Source organism: Channa argus, chromosome 13 (assembly GCF_033026475.1).
Source record: "Channa argus isolate prfri chromosome 13, Channa argus male v1.0, whole genome shotgun sequence".
Taxonomy (NCBI): domain Eukaryota; kingdom Metazoa; phylum Chordata; class Actinopteri; order Anabantiformes; family Channidae; genus Channa; species Channa argus.
The window spans coordinates 5,615,059-5,635,036 of NC_090209.1; the positions used below are offsets into that span (position 1 = coordinate 5,615,059).

General features: G+C 40.8%; 2 protein-coding genes across 5 annotated transcripts; both read right to left on the reverse strand.

Annotated features, from left to right (window-relative positions):
* Positions 1-1,468: 1,468 nt before the first annotated feature.
* On the reverse strand, positions 1,469-8,474 carry csrnp2 (cysteine-serine-rich nuclear protein 2). 4 transcript variants are annotated; one of them, XM_067527799.1, is made up of 6 exons: positions 8,154-8,474; positions 7,724-8,004; positions 5,896-6,101; positions 5,546-5,808; positions 3,905-4,201; positions 1,469-2,642 (listed from the first exon to the last, which is right to left on the reverse strand). In XM_067527799.1, the coding sequence occupies exons 3-6, from the start codon at positions 6,086-6,088 to the stop codon at positions 1,707-1,709; spliced, it is 1,689 nt and encodes a 562-aa protein (XP_067383900.1). In that variant the 5' UTR covers positions 6,089-6,101; positions 7,724-8,004; positions 8,154-8,474; the 3' UTR covers positions 1,469-1,706. The 4 variants fall into 4 exon arrangements, with proteins under 4 accessions (XP_067383900.1, XP_067383901.1, XP_067383902.1 ...); XM_067527800.1 differs by lacking the exon at positions 7,724-8,004; XM_067527801.1 differs by having other exon boundaries at positions 5,929-6,101; positions 7,724-8,474.
* A 314-nt stretch (positions 8,475-8,788) lies between these two features.
* Positions 8,789-19,606, reverse strand: tfcp2 (transcription factor CP2). The gene is made up of 16 exons (XM_067528085.1): positions 19,275-19,606; positions 18,736-18,941; positions 17,036-17,187; positions 16,520-16,596; positions 16,282-16,387; positions 15,914-16,020; positions 15,532-15,684; positions 15,321-15,431; positions 13,571-13,659; positions 13,329-13,377; positions 12,779-12,872; positions 12,470-12,560; positions 12,246-12,352; positions 10,358-10,500; positions 10,167-10,218; positions 8,789-10,044 (listed from the first exon to the last, which is right to left on the reverse strand). Exons 2-16 carry the CDS (start codon positions 18,855-18,857, stop codon positions 10,007-10,009), a joined length of 1,491 nt encoding a protein of 496 aa, XP_067384186.1. The 5' UTR covers positions 18,858-18,941; positions 19,275-19,606; the 3' UTR covers positions 8,789-10,006.
* Positions 19,607-19,978: the final 372 nt, after the last annotated feature.

Consider the following 19,978-nt stretch of genomic DNA (forward strand, 5'->3'; position numbering starts at 1 on the left):
GACGTCTCATACACATCAACACATCCTGTGTTCGGCGAGCTGTCATTTTCGGCCACAAAACAAAGGGCTGATTTAGTGTAAGGAGAGTCGGCACACTTACGCAGATCAGTAATAATCAGACGTTAGCTTTAAAAAGACATTTAAAGACTGGAAATGTTAACACAACTGCATTTACATACCCAAATGACACAACACCTCATCCTATAATCACCACGTTAATGATGTGCAGTGCAGCAGCTATTGCGTTCCTCCTTCTCACAACAGTCACAGAGAATCAGCTGCTCACAATCCGATTTCTCACGAAGGCATCGAGAACAATAGTGAACTGCAAATCTGTAACGTCAGCACCTTTCAGGGATAAACTATGTCTCGTCACTAATACACCCCCCCCCCCCCCTTCTGCCCTCTTGTCCATAATAGTGCATACACTTTGACGCACACTCGCCTTTCACCAGCATTCACATGCACACCCCACGCACGCACGCACGCGAGCAACACAAAACATATACAAATTTAGACAGTCTGTTTAGTAACGTCACATTATTTCGTATAACTACTTTCAACAGCACATGCTGTTTTTGTTGGACTCTTTAATGCTATTTTCTCCATATGAAATTTGATTCATCTTTTTCTCATAGAACAATTCATCAAAAGAGGACTAGGAAGAGCTGTTCTGGCGTTTTATCATGACAAGACCGACTACACGGCATTTAGAGAGTAACAGTGTGAAAGAAATAACGTTAACTTTCAAAAAAATATAAACAAAGACTGTGAGGACTAATTCACAAAAGACACAGTATTTAAAGAAATAATATCATAGGCATTGCAACTACAGATAAACTAGTTGTTGTTGTTTTTTTTTTATTTCTTGACAAATGGGACTGCATTTTGCAGGAGCAGCCCGAGGTGAGCGACGGCAACAACTGACGCCAGAGCTAATCTGCCTCTGGGTGTTGCTTTACCTTCATGTCACAACACTTGCTGCCCTCAGTGTGCACAAACGTCAAAAAACATAAAAACAGAAACCAAAACAACAAAACAAAAACAAAGCAGCAACCTCAGCTCTGTCTTGCACATCGCAAATGCATATACAGTACACAAAAAAACAAGTATTTCCAGGATTATTAGGTCTATTTTCAGTGGAGGATACTCGCAGGCCTTCGTTTGGTTTGACTGCAGCACTAATTGCTGTAATGCAAATTGAGCCGGTACAGGAATTGGAATCCAGCAGCTTCTTGTGCGCTGCTAAACTATTTGTGTTTAGTGTTGATAGCTTTATACATCACCAAATAGAAGGCTTGTGTCAGCATTCACACGGTGTGTTTTCTCTTTGCTGCGCTGGAAATGAACAAAGCACTACTTGCTTGTACCCCTCAAATATTGACAAATAACTCCTACACGCAAGTGTTTTTATGTTTTCCCCTTTTAAGGCCGCATTCATCACCCCCTCCCAATGCTATTACTTACAATGTTTCCATGTAGCTGCATCCATATCTTTTTCTGGGGAGTCATCTGTATGTGCTTTCAGCATCTCCCCTTACTTATGTATTGTAATACTCAAGCTCATTCTCCACATAAATCAATGAGTCACCACAAGAGATTGCAACCTGTAATCGTTCTTCATGATAGCAGTTATAAATGTGAAATGTGTCATTTATTCATCTTAGATGAAGCTATTGTGCAAAATATCTGCAGAGAAGCTGGAGCTAAACTTCAGGAAGCAGTGGAGCCACTTCTTTCTCAACATGTGACTCCCCCTGGCGATGCTCTTCAGCGAGGCTCTGCTGATGACCAGAGGAGCTCTCCCCTGCTGCTGAGCTCAGACTGGGCACAGAGTTGCCCAAACTCGGCCTGCAGGTAATCTTGTCATCCTCAGACTCCTTTCCTCCTTCTTGTTTCCTCTCCACACACTCACCTCCCTCTGCGTCTTGTTCTCTCGCCAAGCGCTCCTCGTGTTCCGCCTCCTCTGCTCTGGCTAGGGTCTCAAAGGTTCCAGACTCTATGGGACTGAGCTGATAGTAGAGCAGAGAAGTGGAGTCTTTGAGGAGATCAGAGGGGCTCTCCTCCTGGTTATCGGTGATGCACAACACTGTGGCCCCAGTGGGGAAGGGCCCCTGTAGGAGGACCTGCTCCACACCTGGCACCTCAGCCTGCTCAGGCAGCTCACCTTCCAAAGCGGCGGGCAGGAGGCAGAGAGGCTGCTCTGGCAGACCTCCGGAGCCCAGCTCCTGCTGTACTGTATCCCCTTCAGCCTCCTCCCTCTCCCTCCTCTCCTGCTCCTCTGCACTCTGCAGGTGCAACACAGCTGTCTCGTTCTCCCTCTCCAGCACCTCCTGCTCAGCCAGGAGATCCTGAACCTCCACCACTGTCTGCACCTCGCTCTCTTCCAGCTCAGAGTCAAGGCCGGTGATGGAGGACAGGTCCGGGGAAGTGGGGCAAGTGGATGAGGGGGAGGGAACTGGGTCAGATTCAGCATGCTGGTCTCCAGTCCCTTGAATCAGCATCTTCCTCTTTTCCAGGTCGAGCTTCATGATGGTGTGCAGGTAGTGAGTCCTCACACGTAGAGGGTTGAACTCGATTCGGCCCGCTACGTTGCCGCAGCCGTCTCTGGAGCAGCCACATGGGAAAGACATTCGATCAACCTGGTGAGGAAAGCACACGGAACAGTTTTAGTTCCACTTTTATTATATATGAACAGCTTAGGATAAATACTTGGAACTTAATGACCCATTTATGCAAGTGTGTCCTACGTTATTAGTGTTGTGCAGCTTAAAGGCCGAAGACAGATGACGCAGCACATGCAGAGACGAGTACAGTAAGAAACAAAAACAAAAACAAAAAAAACACAGGAACTGAAAGGATTTTTTTTATTTTTAAATCTCATTTCAGTTCACTGAAATGAGAGAAATGAGTTGTGTAAACAGATGTTAGTTTAATTATTGGCTTACTGCTCCAGTGCACTGACTTTAAACTCTGCCCAATGCACTGTATCAATGAATAAAAAAAATAGACCTGTTTCGACCTCAGTGAAGTGACACAGCTGCATGTAAAAATAAATAAATAAATAAATAAATACGGTTTCAACAGAGTGTTTCAAAAATGAGTCCTAAAACATGATAATGATTCAGCATAATGGCACTTTAGGCTCCCTTATCTGCAAATGTATGGGTTTTGTGAAAGGGTTTGTCATTAACATCACACACTCCCCTCTCATGACTTCTGTGCCTTTAAAAAGCTAGTTGCTATCAAGTGGGTAAATCAGACGACAGCGGATGTTTGTAACATGAAATGTCATCATGCCGAACACAGAGGGACCTGCAGTACAGTCATATACAGATATGCTAAGAGCAAAAGCTTTGGTAGAAGTGCTAAGTGGGCTAAATCAAATTACACGTTAGAGGCTCGGAGATGTTTCATAAAAGTCGTGTCACACAAATCCCAAAAGCGTTGCTCATTTGCGATGATTATCTTGGTAAACTAAAGATGTGAGTATCATAAACCTCAGCTTGTCGCAGAGCTTTTAGCATTTTCTGCAGCAACACTAAAAGCAATAAACAACAAACATTAACAAGTTAAAAACAGTGAAATCTTTCTTACAGTAACTTCTCTCCACATGCTCAGAACTTCCTTCAGTTTCCTGTGCACATTACCAGGTCCCTGATACTGAAAGCAGTGAGATGGAATTCATCCATCATTCATTTCCACCTGTGCTTTTTCTACGGTGACAAATCAAAAGTGGCTTCCGTGAAAAGGCCCACGGGACAAATAAATGCCCCCATATAAGACTTTCAAAGGAAAGAGGGTAGACATTTGCTGAGCAGTGAGTGCTGACTCACTCAAGAGTCAAGCCAGCAGACAACTGCATAGTGGCTTTTATCTTCCGCTACAAGTCAACCACCCCTACCTGGCACTTAATGCCAGCCTGGCTGCAGCCACAGTGGCGGGGGTCGCAGTACAAGCGACAGTCGCAGCCACATTCTTCCCGCGAAAGGCGGATGGCGCGCAGCTCAGTTTTCTCACGAGCGTCGATGCGGGCGATGCCAGAGGCTCGGAGGAGGGCTCGACGGCGCTTTGTGGGCAGCGGCTGAAGGAAGAAACAGTCGTCCACCTCCACCCCGTCCACATCGAGGTCCTCATCAGATACGTCCTCCAGAGTCAGCAGGTCGGCCTGAGTGCACTCCACTGTGCCGTTCCTCGTCAGCTGTGGACGACACGACATTCATTTAAATCCTTTTTAATCTCAAGTGTTTGATAAATATCCCAAAGGTTATATTTTGTACTACTGCAAATAATTCATATTGGTGGTGTACCTCATCGAGCTTGAGAAAGATCGGGACAGTGTGTGAAAAGTAAATAGAGCGTGTGCTGATTTGAAAATTATTTTAGGCATTTTTTGGTTGTAGTTAGTAGATTTGCTTGTCTAGAATGTGTTTGTGAGCTGGACTACATGAAGGCCAGTTTAGGACTTAGACTGTACGGAGTCATGCTTTTGGAACCTGTGGAGAATATGGTTTTATCCTGAATATATTGTTCAGGATTAATGAGGCCTAGAAATGTGCATGTTACCCTTCATCACAGATGCTGGCTTCTGAACTGTGCACTGCCCATGATTTCAAATTTTTACTTTTCAGACCAAAGCACAGTTTTCCACTTCACCTCATTCCATTTCAAATAGGCTCAGGTTCAGATAAATGATCTGCACTTTTATATGATATAGCACTTTTCTACTTATTGACACTCAAAGCACATTCACACCAATGGGGGAGCTGCTATGCACCTGGCCAACGCTCACCCAGCGCAACTAACTTGGGCTTCATTGACTTGCTCTTCAACATGTGACCGGAGGAACCAGGGATTGAACCACCAACTGCGAGATTGGTGAACGACCGCTCTACCTTCCTGCACCACCGTCACGTTTGACTTGTCTCTTGCAGACAGAGATTTCTCCAGTTTCTCTGAATATCTTATGACATTATGAACTTTAGATGAAGAAAGCTTCTCTTTCGATGCTTTTCATTGTGACATGTTCAACATTTGTAGTCTTTTGTTGACCCTGTCCCAACTTTTTTTTAGATGAATTGTTTGCACCAAAATGAAAATGAGGAAAATATATATTTCTATTTAAACATTAGATGTTATGTTTGTACTATTTACTATCACATACAGGTTTCAAGTGATTTGTAAATCATTGTATTCTCCCTTTTTTCAAATGTTATGCAATGTCCCATCTTCTGCTGGAAACAGGGTTTGTACTTCTACTTCATACATACACTTTAGTACTTTAGCCCAGTGGTTCCCAGTCTGAAGCAATCTGAAATAATTAATGGAAGAGGGAGAACAAGAATGTTCTACTACGCATTGGTATTGATTTTTTTAAAATATTGTTCTAATGAACATTGGAAAGGTTTACTTTGGGCCTCGAACAATTAACACAATGAAACTATTTACTAAATAACTATGTAATAACTATCTATCAAGTGTCATAAGCCAAAGGTTAATCAACTGATGAGCCCCACACTCTTGATGATGAAAAGTCTGGCTTTACCTTCATCTTGCGGGCGTTCAGCTTCTCTTGGCGCAGGTGCTGGCGTAAAGTGTGGCGGTGGCTGGTTTCCTGTTCGCGTGCAAACTCGCCCAGCGTGTAGTGTCTGATGGAGGAGTGGTGACGGGCCATGCCCAGGGAGCTGCCCCCTTGGCTGGGCACGCTGGTGAAGCCCTGCCTCCGGGGGAAGTAATACACGGTCACCACATCAAAACGCACGCGTTTCCCCCCCGGTGAGGCCTTGTGCTGTCTGAGGATGGATGTGGCTAAAAGGAGTTGGAATGTAATGTTACACATGACTAATTACGTACTTTAGTAAATGAATTCTTTGAGTTGCTTTTAGAGTAAATTGCCTTTTTTAATGTCTGTCTTCTGTGGTTCCTTACGGGTAAATGCTGTGCTGGAAGGGGGATTGAGGCTGTCACAGCTGTCGGCGCTGTCACTGCTGGAGATGTCATCGTCAGAGTCTTTAGGTGTAGAGAATGGAGAGCTGTTGTCCACCTCTTCATATCTTCTTTTGAGGCTGAGAGACGAACCTGCCTCCATGGAAACTCGGTGTCTGAGGGCACAGAGGCGCACACATCAAGCCGCTAGCGACACACTCAGCACCAGAGAACGTGGCATTGTGTTTACAATTGGCTAAATCCTCTCACTTATGAAGAGGCAGAGTGGGCGATCATCTGAATCTAACTGCTCCTGTTTAAGGTCAGTTTGCAACACTAACAGAAAATCCAAAGGGGACATCAGCTGTTTGCTCCCATCTCCTTTCATGTGTTTTCACAGCTCCATCATTTCCTCTCTGTGGCCCCCACATCTCACATGAAATCCTACTTTGAAATCATCACGTCTAGAAACGTCACCATGGCAACTAGACAAGCACGGCTTCTGAGCACAGCCTTGAAGCGAATGATCCCTATGGCTTCTCAACTCACTTTTTTTTTATTTATTCCTCTGAATTCTGTTATAAACATCTAAGAAAAAAAAGGGGGGGGGGGGGATCAATATGAGCGAATCTGACAGCTGAAGCTGATCAATCACATGAGCAAGAGAGGTCAAACAAGGTGAATCAAAGCATTTGAACAAATGTCTCGTGTTATATGATGTTTTAGCCTGTAGGTCTGGGCTCAAACTGCATCTTATAAAGTTTTGTATTTTTAAGACACACCCCAAGTAAGCAGTGGTGATATTTCATAGAGGTCATGTGTCTGTGTCCAAAGCTCTATATACACTTGTTCCTTATGGTAGGAATAAGATACTCCTGGTAATTAATAGTGTACTATGCAACTCTACATTTGTATTAGGCACATTTTTAACATGTCACATGATTCTTAGAGCAAAAACCTTAATTGTCATTTCGAAATACGTCATTTCTTCAAACAAGAAATTATTCAGGTTTCCTGTGAAGGAACACTAACAGTTCTACAATATTGTTCAGCGCAGCTTGTTCTAAACATGAACCAGATTATATTATATAGTCTGCAGCTGCTCTGTAGACAGAACATTTATGAAACTGCTATAGTGCCTTTAGTGTGATTTTATATTTCGCGTTCAGAATTTTATGTAATAGCTGAAAAGAAAATCCTCATACAGTGTGTCAGCAACCGATTCGTGTCCTGATTATTATGGAGGATCCTGTAGTTTATGACAGTAGGAGTGCAGTGCAAAGAAAGAAGTATGTGAACATACAGTTTTAATGTGGGTTTTAACATTTATGAGGAACAAGTGCAGGTGTTAGAGGTTCAGTGCGGATAGTGGTGTGATTATAGCACCAGTGTGAATCACTTTCCAACTGGGACTCCAATATAAGTAGAGCAAACAGAGCGTAGGCTCAATTTTGATGGTGTGCTCATTTTTCTTTTATGAATATCAGAGTCACGGTCACCCTCCTGTTCCTTTAAGGGCTCCACTGGGCTGTGTCAGGCTACAGCTGGTTTAAGGACAACTGTGACTTTACATTCAGGGGGACAACATGCATTGGGGAGGAGGTATTTGTTTGACTGTGTGCATGAAGCTACTGGCCAGTCTGTGTTGGGCTGGATGTTATCAGTCTGACAGGACGGTCCTCTCTCTCTCTCTCTCTCTCTCTCTCTACTATACCCATTTTTACACACACACACACACACACACACACACACACACAATGGCAAATTGGCTGGTTAATGAAATACTAAACCTGCTTACCTGGGGCAGAAACCGGGACCCTTATTCCAACCAACTCGTAGGTAGTTTTTCTTCCCAACGAGAGCTGCACATCAATGTTTTAACGCCCTAGGAGGTGCTTTTTTGTGTTCGTGTGTGTGTGTGTGTGTATGTGTGCTAAATCCTGTATCCCTGAAAACGTGTATCCAGACTGCAATGCTAAACCAAAGTGATCTGGCTGAAAGCTTGCGTGATTGTCAATTTGCCACACTTACATCCGACTATATGAGGCTACTTGGGCTTCATGCTCATTGTTCTGCACCCTGAAAGATCACGAAGAAAACGGGAGCTGTGTGTTAGACCTGTAGCTTTTATTTAAATGTCGCATGCCTGTCTATTTAAAGGACAGTCAGCACAAACAGGGACGTTATATGATTAGCTGCGCTTTATTTCCCGACATTTTTGGTGTCACCTGAATAATGTTGGCAGCAGATTGTCTTATCTTCCTGATGTGAGCCGTGAAACGCTCGCAATGGAGAAATCCGCTGACATCTGTGTTCGTTTATCCTTTTTTCCTTTCACCGGGGCGGGTTCGGTCGGCTGACTTTACTTCACTGTCTTCTCGCATGAACGCGGGTGCTGGCCTGTTTCGTTTCGGTGTAAAAAAGGTTGCAAATTTTCCTAACGAGAAGTCGCGTTTTCTCCGCCGTTTTCGCCCCGGCTCCGTTTTTTACAATGTAACAATGGAGGAAGAGATTCTTCCCTGTAGCCGTATATATACACTTATTGTGACATCACTGGCATGGCCTGCACCGGAGCATGCTGGGAAATGAAATTAAGATTTTTTTTTTTTTTTTTTTTTTTTTTGCTTCTTTGTTCATATTGAGCAAAGCAAGTTGTGCAAAATATGATATGCAAGTTATTTAACATTAACCCGCATCTTGTGTGATGTACAGTGTTGTACAGCATTGTCAAAAGGTAGTTTCCATGGCAACATAATGACTGAGTAGTAGGCCAACAAAGGAAATAATGTGTTAAATCACGTCAATAAAAAAAAAAAAAAAAAAAAAAAAAAAAAAAAATCAGGTCATCTTTAAACATTTGGGATATAATTAAAAACCTCATTTATTTTGCTTATGGTTACAAGCAGAGAAACGGATGACAACCAGTGCATGAGTACATATTTAATAATGCTGATGAGACGGGGCAGAGATGGAGAGATCAAAAATGTCAAGCTATCGATTTCATGTAAGCAGTACAACAAACTGAACATAAACTCATATCTTTTCACATGCAGCTCTGGCGTGCCCAACGATCTATTACACCTATTAGTATTTGGTAACATTTAAAAACAATGAAAAAACATACGCACGTTACAAAGGATATAAAAAAAAAGACATGATTTTTTTTTTTATAAGAACATTTTAGAACAATGATCTATTTTTAAAAAAAAAATAGTTTAAGAAAATTGCCACCAAGTGAAATACTAAATAAGCAGATAGGGACAGGAAGCACACAGGCCAGAGACAGTTTGCTGGTGCGATCACTAATATGACAGTGTTTCATCATCTTTCAAGATTTAAAAGTCACAAGCATGAAGGCCAACTATAAATTGAACAGTGTTTATGAGTCAGGGTAAAAAATAAAATAAAAATCATTTGTGTTTCTCACACATAAAAAGTCAAACCAGTGAAAGACTAGGCTTTTTAGCTTTCAAAGGAAACAGACGTGATGGAGGATAGCTAGAGTCCTTTTAATGTCCCAATTGCTAATTCTGACTCCTGTTGCGGACGTTTGATGTGACTGTGTGACTGCTCTACCACATTCCTTGCAGGCTGGTTTAAGTAGATCCTGTAAGGAAACGTAGCGTGAAATAATGCTGTACTGTAAGTCAAATACTATCAAATCTGTCTCTCTTTTCTGTTGCTCTTCTCCCCCATTTTTGGTTGTTGGTTTTAAATTATTCTGAATCACAGACACACCAGAAATTGAGCTATGAAACAGCAATAGCAGCTGTAGTGCCAATAACCTCTTTCATGAGACATAAGCGACAGAGAAAAAAAAGTTACTTTTAAAGGGAAACATGACAGGACGAGAAGGAGCCTGTTACTTCACTAAAGTAACAGAGTCACTCCCTCAAAAGTAAGACAATAAGGTTTGTTGAGGAGAAGGCCAGGTGCTTCAGTTGCATGTTCCTCAGCCTCAGAAGGTTTCTTAGGGCATCTCCACATATTCCAAGAACAGCAAGGAGTGTGAAGTTCAAGAGGGGCTGACTGGTTCAGATATAAGAAGAGAGCTAGGCTACTTTATTGTCTTGCCCAACATTCACTTCAAGATGATGTGGTAGCCGTCATTTGTGTCATCTGGAAAGAAAAGGAGAAGGCTGTTATAAATAAACCTCCAATGATGAAGTTTATCAAGGCTCTATGTTTAAATATAGAAAGAAGATAACGCATCATCTTTTATCAACATCAGACTCAAATACCTTTCATTGTGTCCAAAACAAAACATACTTCGTCCTGGAAGTTCTGAATCATCTAGGAGGGAAACAAGCTGTTTACTAATGTTAAATGACAACTAGTTGTTGGTCTTACAGCATTGGCAACTGTGATTTCAGAGTGTACCCATGGCAAAGTCAGAGACATGGGGATTAAAAAAAAAAAAAGATAATCATACCTCATCGCTGACCAGCACATGTATTCCAGTAGGACCCTGTTTAAAGATCTGATTTATCTGTCTGGGTGAGATGTTGAAGAGCTGAGCAATTTTCTCTGTCATCTCAGTGGCCGTAAGCTCCTCCAGGTAAATTGCATGGTACACTGCAAAAAAAGCAGGTACGGAAATATGAATATTCATTTGTTGCCTGTAATTTATATATACTTACCATGATTTTATGAAGGTTTTAACTACTGGTACTATGTCTGTGTTCTGTGCATCAAAATATACGTGGTACAAGGACACAAGCCCCTAAAAATATGCTTAAATTTAAAGCCGAACTCAACATTAATCTGCTCTGCTCCCTCCAACCCCTCCTTCTCTTTGCCCTGCTACATGCTACTACCATCTGATATGCTCTGCCTCAGTCCACCCAGCCCCTCGATTATTATTCATTATCAAATGACAATAATAAAGTTGCCAGTCAAGCAGAAATTTGTGGACTGGTTAGGAGCCACCAGGACGACACAACTTCAGAAATTAGAGTCAAAAAGGTAGATGTCCTGAGAGGTCCCCTCTCTCTTTCAGGAGAGCAGCTGCTCAGTGCAACCAGTCTGAATTGTGGGTGTGGTTCTTCAAGGACTACTTAGGAATACTTTTTTTGACCTGGTAATTATTATATAATTATATAACAGAGTGCTATTTATGCAAATGTAACAAACTGCTGTTTGTTCTCTTCCTAATGGTCATCTAACTGCTATGGCTACAAACCCAAGTCATGCCAATGCGGATTTGTTCCTGCCAACATGCATCGTTTTTGTTTTTCAAGAAACAACTGATGAGTGAAAGTGTTCTACAGATTTCCCCTAAGAGGATCTTGAAAGCAGCCGGTTGTGGCTAATAGTGATTAAAATGGACATAAATACACCGTTTGCAGACTGCTACACTTATGTAGACACGGTTTCTCAGAGAGCAACACTGTGATTAAAAGTCTAAAGGCTGTGACATCACCAACAAACAGCTGACTAGGGGTTAAGTGGAGAGAAATTTATGGTCTTATTGTGTTTTTTCCTCATCTTTGTAAAAACTAATTTTAGTGTATGTCAGCTGGGGGCATATTATGGTAACCAAGAGAGATTGTGATAATGGTTTTGCTTTAGCGTTTTGATTCTGTCCCTTATTCTGCCTTTTTGTTTGTTAATCTGTGTATGTAGGCTTCATGTGTGCCATATGAAATCCCCCTAAAATTCCTAAATGGAACCACTATTAGTTTGCACTGTTTCTAATTTACTTTGTATCCATAGATGAAAAGTCGCTACAGAATATCATATGCCTCCACCCAGCTCAAGAGAACAGAACAGGGTCAAATATGTCCTACAAATGCTGCAACTTTAACACATTCAGTATCAATGTAGCCCAGTGTTACCGCTGAAAGTTTATATGAGACTCAGTTGCTTAAAGTGTAGTCGTGTTCAAGGTGGAAGGTCGTGTTCACCATGGAAAGCATATAGAACAGCCTGTTCCATGTGCATAAATAACACTAGAGTTTCTATTAAGATCAGGTTAAAAAATTCTAAACTATTCTTCTAAAGGCCTTGTCCAAGGGCATCACAGTGTTGTTGATGACGTAGGAATCAATGGCTGCACCAAAATTTTTATCCTGCCAGTTCACTGGCTGGACAAGTGATGTTCTGGTCCCAAGTTCACGTCTCTAAGCTTTATGCCACTATTGCCCCATATCTGGGCTTAACTATTTTCATAAATTTTATTATGGCTATTGCACTTCAATGATACTTTGAATGATCTCCTCCTTGTTTATTATCTGTCTTGTGGCTGTTTGTGTCATTAGCAGATTCTATCTCCATGATTCATTTATTGCTACACACATGAATCAAAAACATGGACTGACCAAAGAAAGTGTTGGCAGCAGCATCTCCGTTTTCATGTTTGGGTTGCTGTTCCCATGCCTGCTGAGACTCTTGGCAAACGTAGATGGTCAGCCTCGGACGTACCACCCTATAAACACCATTCACAGAAAGAAAATGACAAGATGTCAATAAATGTATGAAGACTTTCTTGATATATTCACTAAATTACACAGTGACACCCAGGACAAGAATGTTGAAGACCCACCGTCCCTTCAGTGCATTAAAGAGCCTTATACCATCTGCTGGCCCGCAGATCTGAATGACATCATCCCTGGTCAGTTTCAATAGATCTGCCCCTGGTACACAGGAAAAAACCTTGGTTTTTGTGCTTTGGCTAAGAAAGGTTATGAATCTTTACATCTTTAGAGTCTTTTCACATGTGAATATCCCCTTCACACCATAAATCGAACCTGACTTTTCTTTCAGTTCCCCTCCCAGCTCTTCTGTCTGTTAAACAACACTGATTGTTTTCGTGTATAATTTGTAACAATTCTGTACCGAGGAGCGGGTTTACCTGAGAAATTGGTAAATAGCCGACAGAAAGGCGAGAAGCGGTTTCTGTGAAGCCACTGTTGTGCATCCTGTGGTGTTGCAGTGGGTAATAAATTCTAAAATTATAAAAAAAAAAAAAAAATGTCAAACACAAGCCAGTTCAGGAAGAAATATATGCAACAATGACAAAGAACATCTCAGAGAACTCCCACAGACATTTCCTGAGCGCATATATATATATAAAAGTCAAGGTCTTGCAATGAGGAAAAGAAAACCTGCCACGTCTATTTTAGAGACAGAAAGTGAAATGGAATTGTGCAATGTAACAGTCTATGACCATCCTGACAGCCCAATGATCCTGTTATCACTAACAATTAACCTGAATCTTCCTATCTCTAATGGCAGAAGCGGATTCCTCTTTATTAAAGTAACTTTGGATAAAAGTAACCTCAGTGACTTTCCCCAACCTTGATATTGTTACATTTCTATGTACATTAGTGAATGGTATACTGACGCTTGAGTTATCTAGGCAATAAAATGAGTAAACAAAGGTAAAGTGCAGTTGAACTCACATCTGCTGCCGGAATGACAGGCTCTGGCTGGTGGTTTGGTGATCCATTTCTAAAACGAACAACAAAAAAAAAGCATCATGTTATAACCCAGGAACAATACTGAAATCCACATTCAGATGATTCTAAACATTATGTGAGTTCCTCACTCACCACACACAACCACTATACAGAATTCATTTTATATTAAATTAGCTACCAGCATTAATAATGAATGACTGTCAAAAATTGTGACACATTCATACCCTTCAGCAACTGGGAAGGTGTTGTGTGTGCTGTTGAAGCTAGGAGTTGGGGAGTTATTGACATATGTAACCTCAGGCCAGGGAGAGCACTGGAAAAGAACAAAAATAATTTTGTTATTGTGGAATCTGAAAATTTCAGCTGCCATCCTTTGTTGATGTAGCCTCTTACATTTAATTTGCCACACAAGGCAAATTAAATGCATTTGTCTGCATGACCATTTGTTTTGAGTTACATCATTACATATCTTCAAGACTTCAGCATTATATTACATATTTTGTTATATGGTGGCTTGTACAGGTTAATGCTAAAGTAAGCATATCAAAAGTCTGTCCCTCCCGAGCTCTGCTCTACTCTGTTTAGTCCACCTCAAACTGCTAATGTTGCAGCACTGCTACCACCACCAACACTGGAATCGACAGTGCAAAACATCTCACTGCATACGTGAGGAAAAAAGAAAAGAGTATGTGGATTTTTTTTTTAGAAAACACACAGATTTAGGCTTTACATTTTAGGCTGACAACTAACCAAATGGGAGTAGAGAAGATTACATTTTGAATATCTGTATGCTGATTTTAGACAATACAAATCTTTTAATAAGTGTATTAAAATACCTTATTCCCCCATTCCACTCTACTTAGGTAGAGTAGCCACAGAGCATCTGTGGTGCACTGAAATCAGCTGCATAGCCAGTATTTACATTGACGCTCTAAGTGCTGTTTACTGAATACATATCTTAAATTGCCCATTCACCGAAAAGTTGCATCCATTTACAACTAAAGAAACTGAATGTGAGCTTCACAGAGGGTGAACATTAGTGGCAAATACTCTGTCTACACGTTGTGTGTGTCCCTGCACTCTGCCCAGCCTCCAACTCTGCCTCATCCTACTTCTGCAGTGAGGTGGACAAGGACTGCACAGAGCATGGGTCAGTTGTGTTTGAACTACAAAAATCACCCCAAGCATTTTATAATGATCGATTCTTTTCAAATTCATCTAGCAAGATTTCTCCGTCTCTCATGCTCTACTATATAGTTATAGTTCAATTTGGAAAAAATTGATCATCACAGAAATAATCTAATATCGCCCAGCACTACTAAAAATAGACCTGGACATCATGGGGAAAAGGTGATTGTGATGCTGCATCAATCTACAATTTGCTTGTTTCAGATCAAAATCTCGATCAAAAGCAGCCCAGATTTATGGATTTATGAGACAATGTATGTTTTCGCCAGGCTGTACTGGCCAAAACTTGGTTTGCCCCATCAATGGCCAACAGCTGTGTACCTCGCCCCATATTCACCTTTTCTAAATCCTACTGAGGAATTTTTCTCTATATGGTCCTAAAAATTATGACACAATTATGTCAGACCTATGTTCACATGCTCCTTCTCCAGGGAATGGATGAGGCAGGTAGAGCCTGCCTCTGTCCAAGGTTGGTCTTCCCCCGATGTTTGGCAACAGAAAATATAGCATTTGAAATGAAAACTATTGTAGCCAGTCCAGAAAAGAGTTGCAGCTCAGCACTGTTGACTAAGAAGTGTCATATAATCGAAGCTAAAGCTGTTTTGTCAGTGTGTCAAATACATATTAAAAGCAATCAACATTTAAATAATTGTAGTTTTCAGACTTGACATGGTATCAGCAGGTGCTCAGACCTAGGGTTCACGAAATTTTGTTGGACACCTTGTTGGAGTTTGAGCTGAGAAACAAGGTAGTTAACGGTGTGTAAAACTCTAATAATAAGCTAACCTCTGTCAGGATTGTGGTTTCATAGGAGGGCTGGTACTTTTCCTTTTCCTGTGGGGTCCTCTTTTCCATTTTCTCCCTGTCAGTCTTCTGCTTTCTGTCTGCACCTTTAGGCTAAAACAGGTCATTTGAGTCAGGAAACAACACTGCTGGAGAGTAATAAAACAAATGTTTGCATTGCCAGGGAATCAATTGTTTTTCTTTTAACCATTACCTTGAAAACTTTGACCTGACAGGAGGCAGAGTGAAGGTGTTCCGTGTACTCTCCATTTTCATTTTCATTAAATGTGTCGATCTGAATGCGGAAAGGCACACCCTTTTCTCCTCCGTGTTTGCGCATGGTGAATTCTGTGCTAATGCAATGAACCTTAATTAAAAAAAAAGGGGGGGAAAAATTCCATCAGGACATTAAATATTACTTAGGTTAGATCATGGCAAAATCGTTACATTAGCATCAGTTTATTTAATGTTATGTTGCCATACACTACAGTTGACTACGCTAAAGGTTAACAAACTTAATGCTCTATTGCCAAACTGCTTTAAGTTGCCGCAAAGTAAATAGTTCAGGAAAGCAACAGATTTGCACATCAAGCTACCTGGATAAAAACAGAGGTTCTTTTTGATGGGTCCCAAAGGAACTCCACAGTGTTAAGCTGAGTAGGGTTAGCCCTGGGGTCGATTATGCCGACTGACATGGGGATATCTGGAATGGGTCAATGTAAAACAACCTGTTATCAAAAGAGTTCTTAATGCACATCATCTGCCCAAAAAAATATCACCTCTGTCATTTTGTGCTTCAATTTCATGTCAACACTCATAATCCTGAAGTAGGTCCCGTCAACAAATATTTAGTCAGGTCATTTAAAACTACATACAAGTTACACATAAATAGAATATCATCCATAAGAACCAGAACATTCAGGCGCGGTGGAAGTAGAACTGCCATTTTTGAGTTGGTGCTCACCCAAGTCGAGGATGCGATCCCCAGGCCTGTTCCAGCGCCAGCCTTCTAGCTGCTGGTGCTCTGTGTACTGAAGTCGTCGGTCATGAAACACCACACGAATAATGCTCTGAAATCCAGGGAAATGTATTTTTACAAAGGATTTTAGGTTACTAATGCAATTATTTGGTTTTAGCCTTGTAGATGCTTACTGTAATATTATAATGTAGTATGAATGTGAACTGGGTTGTCCAAGCCTTACCTTCACCATTTTACCATTGAGTTCTGGAAGTTCCCCAATTTTCCGATTGTCAAGCATTCTAATTTCATAGGACTGTCCTGTAATCACATGTTCACATAGTATATCAATTCCTGGCACTGGGCTCTCAAAACAGATCAAATGTTCATAGTTGAGATCTAACCTTTATAGGCTAACTAGTCGCAATAAAAAAAAAGAACACATCTTGGTCATTGGTCATTAAAGCCCATTACAGTCACAACACTTTACTGATACAGTATGATATTGCAATACAACAAATGCAGCAAGATAATCATGTTGCATTGCAACATTTGTATAACAGATTTAAAAAAACACCCCCTTCGACCGTCCAGCAAAAATATTCCTATAATAACTGTATCCCCATCTTTTATTTCTGCCACAAGTAAATTTGTTATACAATAACTAAAAGGACCAGGTAACAGACAGTGTAGCTCCCAGTTGCTTCACATCATGGATTTTATTACATTTACACAAAACTGAAAAATACCCAATGCTGACCTTGGTTGAGGTAGGTGAGTGTTTCATCGTGCAGTTTAACAGCTGGCGAGGTAGCTGCACACAGAACATACTGGAAGGGTAGGATCTTGTTGTCATTGTCTGGAGGCAGGTTGGATTCCTCTTGTTTGAAGATGGGGAGGGCAAGTACATCACTAGAGAACAAAAAAAGGGGGACGGGGGACACTGTTAGTGCCTGGTGACCTCGCTGTGAGACATCTTAATTACTTCCCTTTCATAAAAAACTCTACAATGACATTTGTACACTTGATAACTATTAGAAAATTAGTACTTTCTTCTTATGGCTAGTCTGACACTACCTACCATCACCAGACAACACTTGAGGCCAAATGGCAGGCTACTATGATCAGCAGATTTGCAGTTTATAATTAGAGACAATTTGGGCAACATCACTAAATACCAAGGTATCCAGTCAGTATCTCACTGTTCACCATCAACTAAAGAATTTCAGGAACAAGCGGGCACTTTGCAACTTGTACAGTGTCATATAACAGAGCACTTTACTAAGTAGAAATGGCCACAAAAGAGGAGGATCTTCCTCTAGCAAAGCATTTAAGTCAGCAAAACCAAAATTGATATGGCATATTTTCCATTGGGAAAAACAGAAAGAAAACATTAAAAATATCCATTTTCAATTGGATACTGAATATTAATCTTTTTTCACTTGAACTCTTGTCTAGAACATCACCAACGTAAAGAACACAAAAAACTGCGTGCAGATATTTACACCTAATGAATAAGAGCTATGCAGCACATTGACAGGGGAAATCAAATTTTCCGAGCAGATTTAATCAATGAGTATTCTGCATATGACTATTTTGAGGCTAACTTGCAATTCATCTGCCATTGGGGATAAAATGTTTAAGTCTTCTAAGTTTCACTACAGAATTTCACATAATTACCTATGAATGTGTGTGAAGAGATTTCTCAGCTTAAACAGCAGTGTGATGTTGACTCACATCCAAGCTGATAGAAAATGTGAAACATTGGCTGTAAAGCTATTTTAAAGAGAAACCTTAAAAAGACAAAAAAAAACAAAAAAAAAAACAAACAACTTGTAGAAAACCTAACCAGTAACCCAAAAATACAATGTGCGTATGTGAGAAGGAGTTTGTATTACATTAAAAACAAATTACAAATAATAAAATCTACAGAATGAACTCATGATAAGTTGACACATTTTCAGTCAATGTGTAAATCATTTGGTCTATAAATAATTAAAATTCCCTTTTTAAAAAAACAGTCCATCCCAGTTTCCTCAAAACTATGGTAATGTCATCTGCTTTGTCTGACAGCCCAGAAGGGACAGAACTTTATTTGACTATAATGTCGAGGCACAAAAAAAGCAACAAATAATCACATTTGGTAAACTGAAATCAATAAAAAAAAGTCCTTTGGAAAGGTATGGATAAATTAGAATTATTAAATAGTCATTGCAGCTGTGATAATAATCACGCTGTTATAAGCTCTGGGTCAAGTGGCAACAGACTGCTGACATTAAACATTCAACAGGTAACAGAGTTCTCTAACTCAGACAGTGGTCTCTGAAGCAGGCATCACTGTGAACATGCCAGTATTCATTACTATTTAACAACACTAGGGAATGTAATGAATAACGTCACAAACCAGATGACACATTTTGGTTGTAACAGCAGTATACGAGTCTAAAACTCATACTGTACCTCATGCTGTATGCTCCAGCACCAAGTTCCTGGCCAATGCCCGACAGACTGGCATCAAAGTCCTGAGCCAGTCCGGACTCTATCACTTCGTCCGTGAGAGGCAACTTCAGAGCCCACGCCATGGTGACGGTGTGTAGATCTTACGGAGGGCAGTTCCGGTTAAAACTTAATCCAAGTTTTACACCTGTGTCCCACAATCTTCCAATCTTTAAGTGAGAAAATAAAATAAAAATGTATTATCGTAATCGAGGGTGTCCAAGTTTTAAAATCCCGTTAAAATCCGACGACACTTGCATGTTTAAGCGAGGGACATGCACACAGAATAGAGATTCAATCCTCAATTTAGCGGTTTAGGTGACTGTCAGTCACAGAATTTTGTCCTGAACAGTGCAGAGCTCCTGAAGTTAACGGCGATTCAGTCAGTTCAACTGTGAACCGATGAGCTAATTAGACCCGAACAACTTGCAACTAGCAGTGTTTTTAGAGTCTTCTCTCTTTGTTGGTTAGGTAATATAACCCCAAAAGGACACGATGCTTACCTTTAAGTGAAAAAAAGTGTCGCTAACAGTGCGAGAGTTTCATGCCATCATGTCGCGCTCCTTCACCCCCAGCACTAAACTAAACATGTCGAGCTAACCACTTAGCTACGTAGGCTTCCAGCTAACTTGGCTAGAAGGATGCTAGCCCCTATTTGCCTCTTTTCAGAGTGGGTTCACGGGAACAAACGGGTCATGGTCGACATATCCAAAAGTAGAAATGCCTCAAATTATTTACAACTTTTAAAAATATGTGTTATAGCGAATGTCTTGCTTTTGTTTGTTTATCTTGTTTCGTCAGGAAAAGGAGCATCACAATTTCCGGTCCTTCCTCTTCTTCGTGCTTTTATTTTAAACTACAATTAACCCGAGAGGCTCCCTACCGCCGCCCATCGCTTATGGCCGACAACACATTCGTGGCCATTTATTTATTTAATGCTTTTATTGATGAATTCGAAATGTTTAGCATCATCCTTGAAAAATGCGTTATGTTTTTTGCACACTATTTTTTGGACATATTATATTCACATAAACCTAAAAATAAAACATCATTTACAGGTGTATTTATAATGAAAACAATTTCAGCGTCCTGTTCTCCTGTGACGCAATAACACAACTTTTCTCTAGGTTTTCTGTGTGAAATTTAATTTACACAGTCATAGTTAACCCTCAGAGCCTGGGGTCCCCAGGTGGTTGTCCAGCTTGTC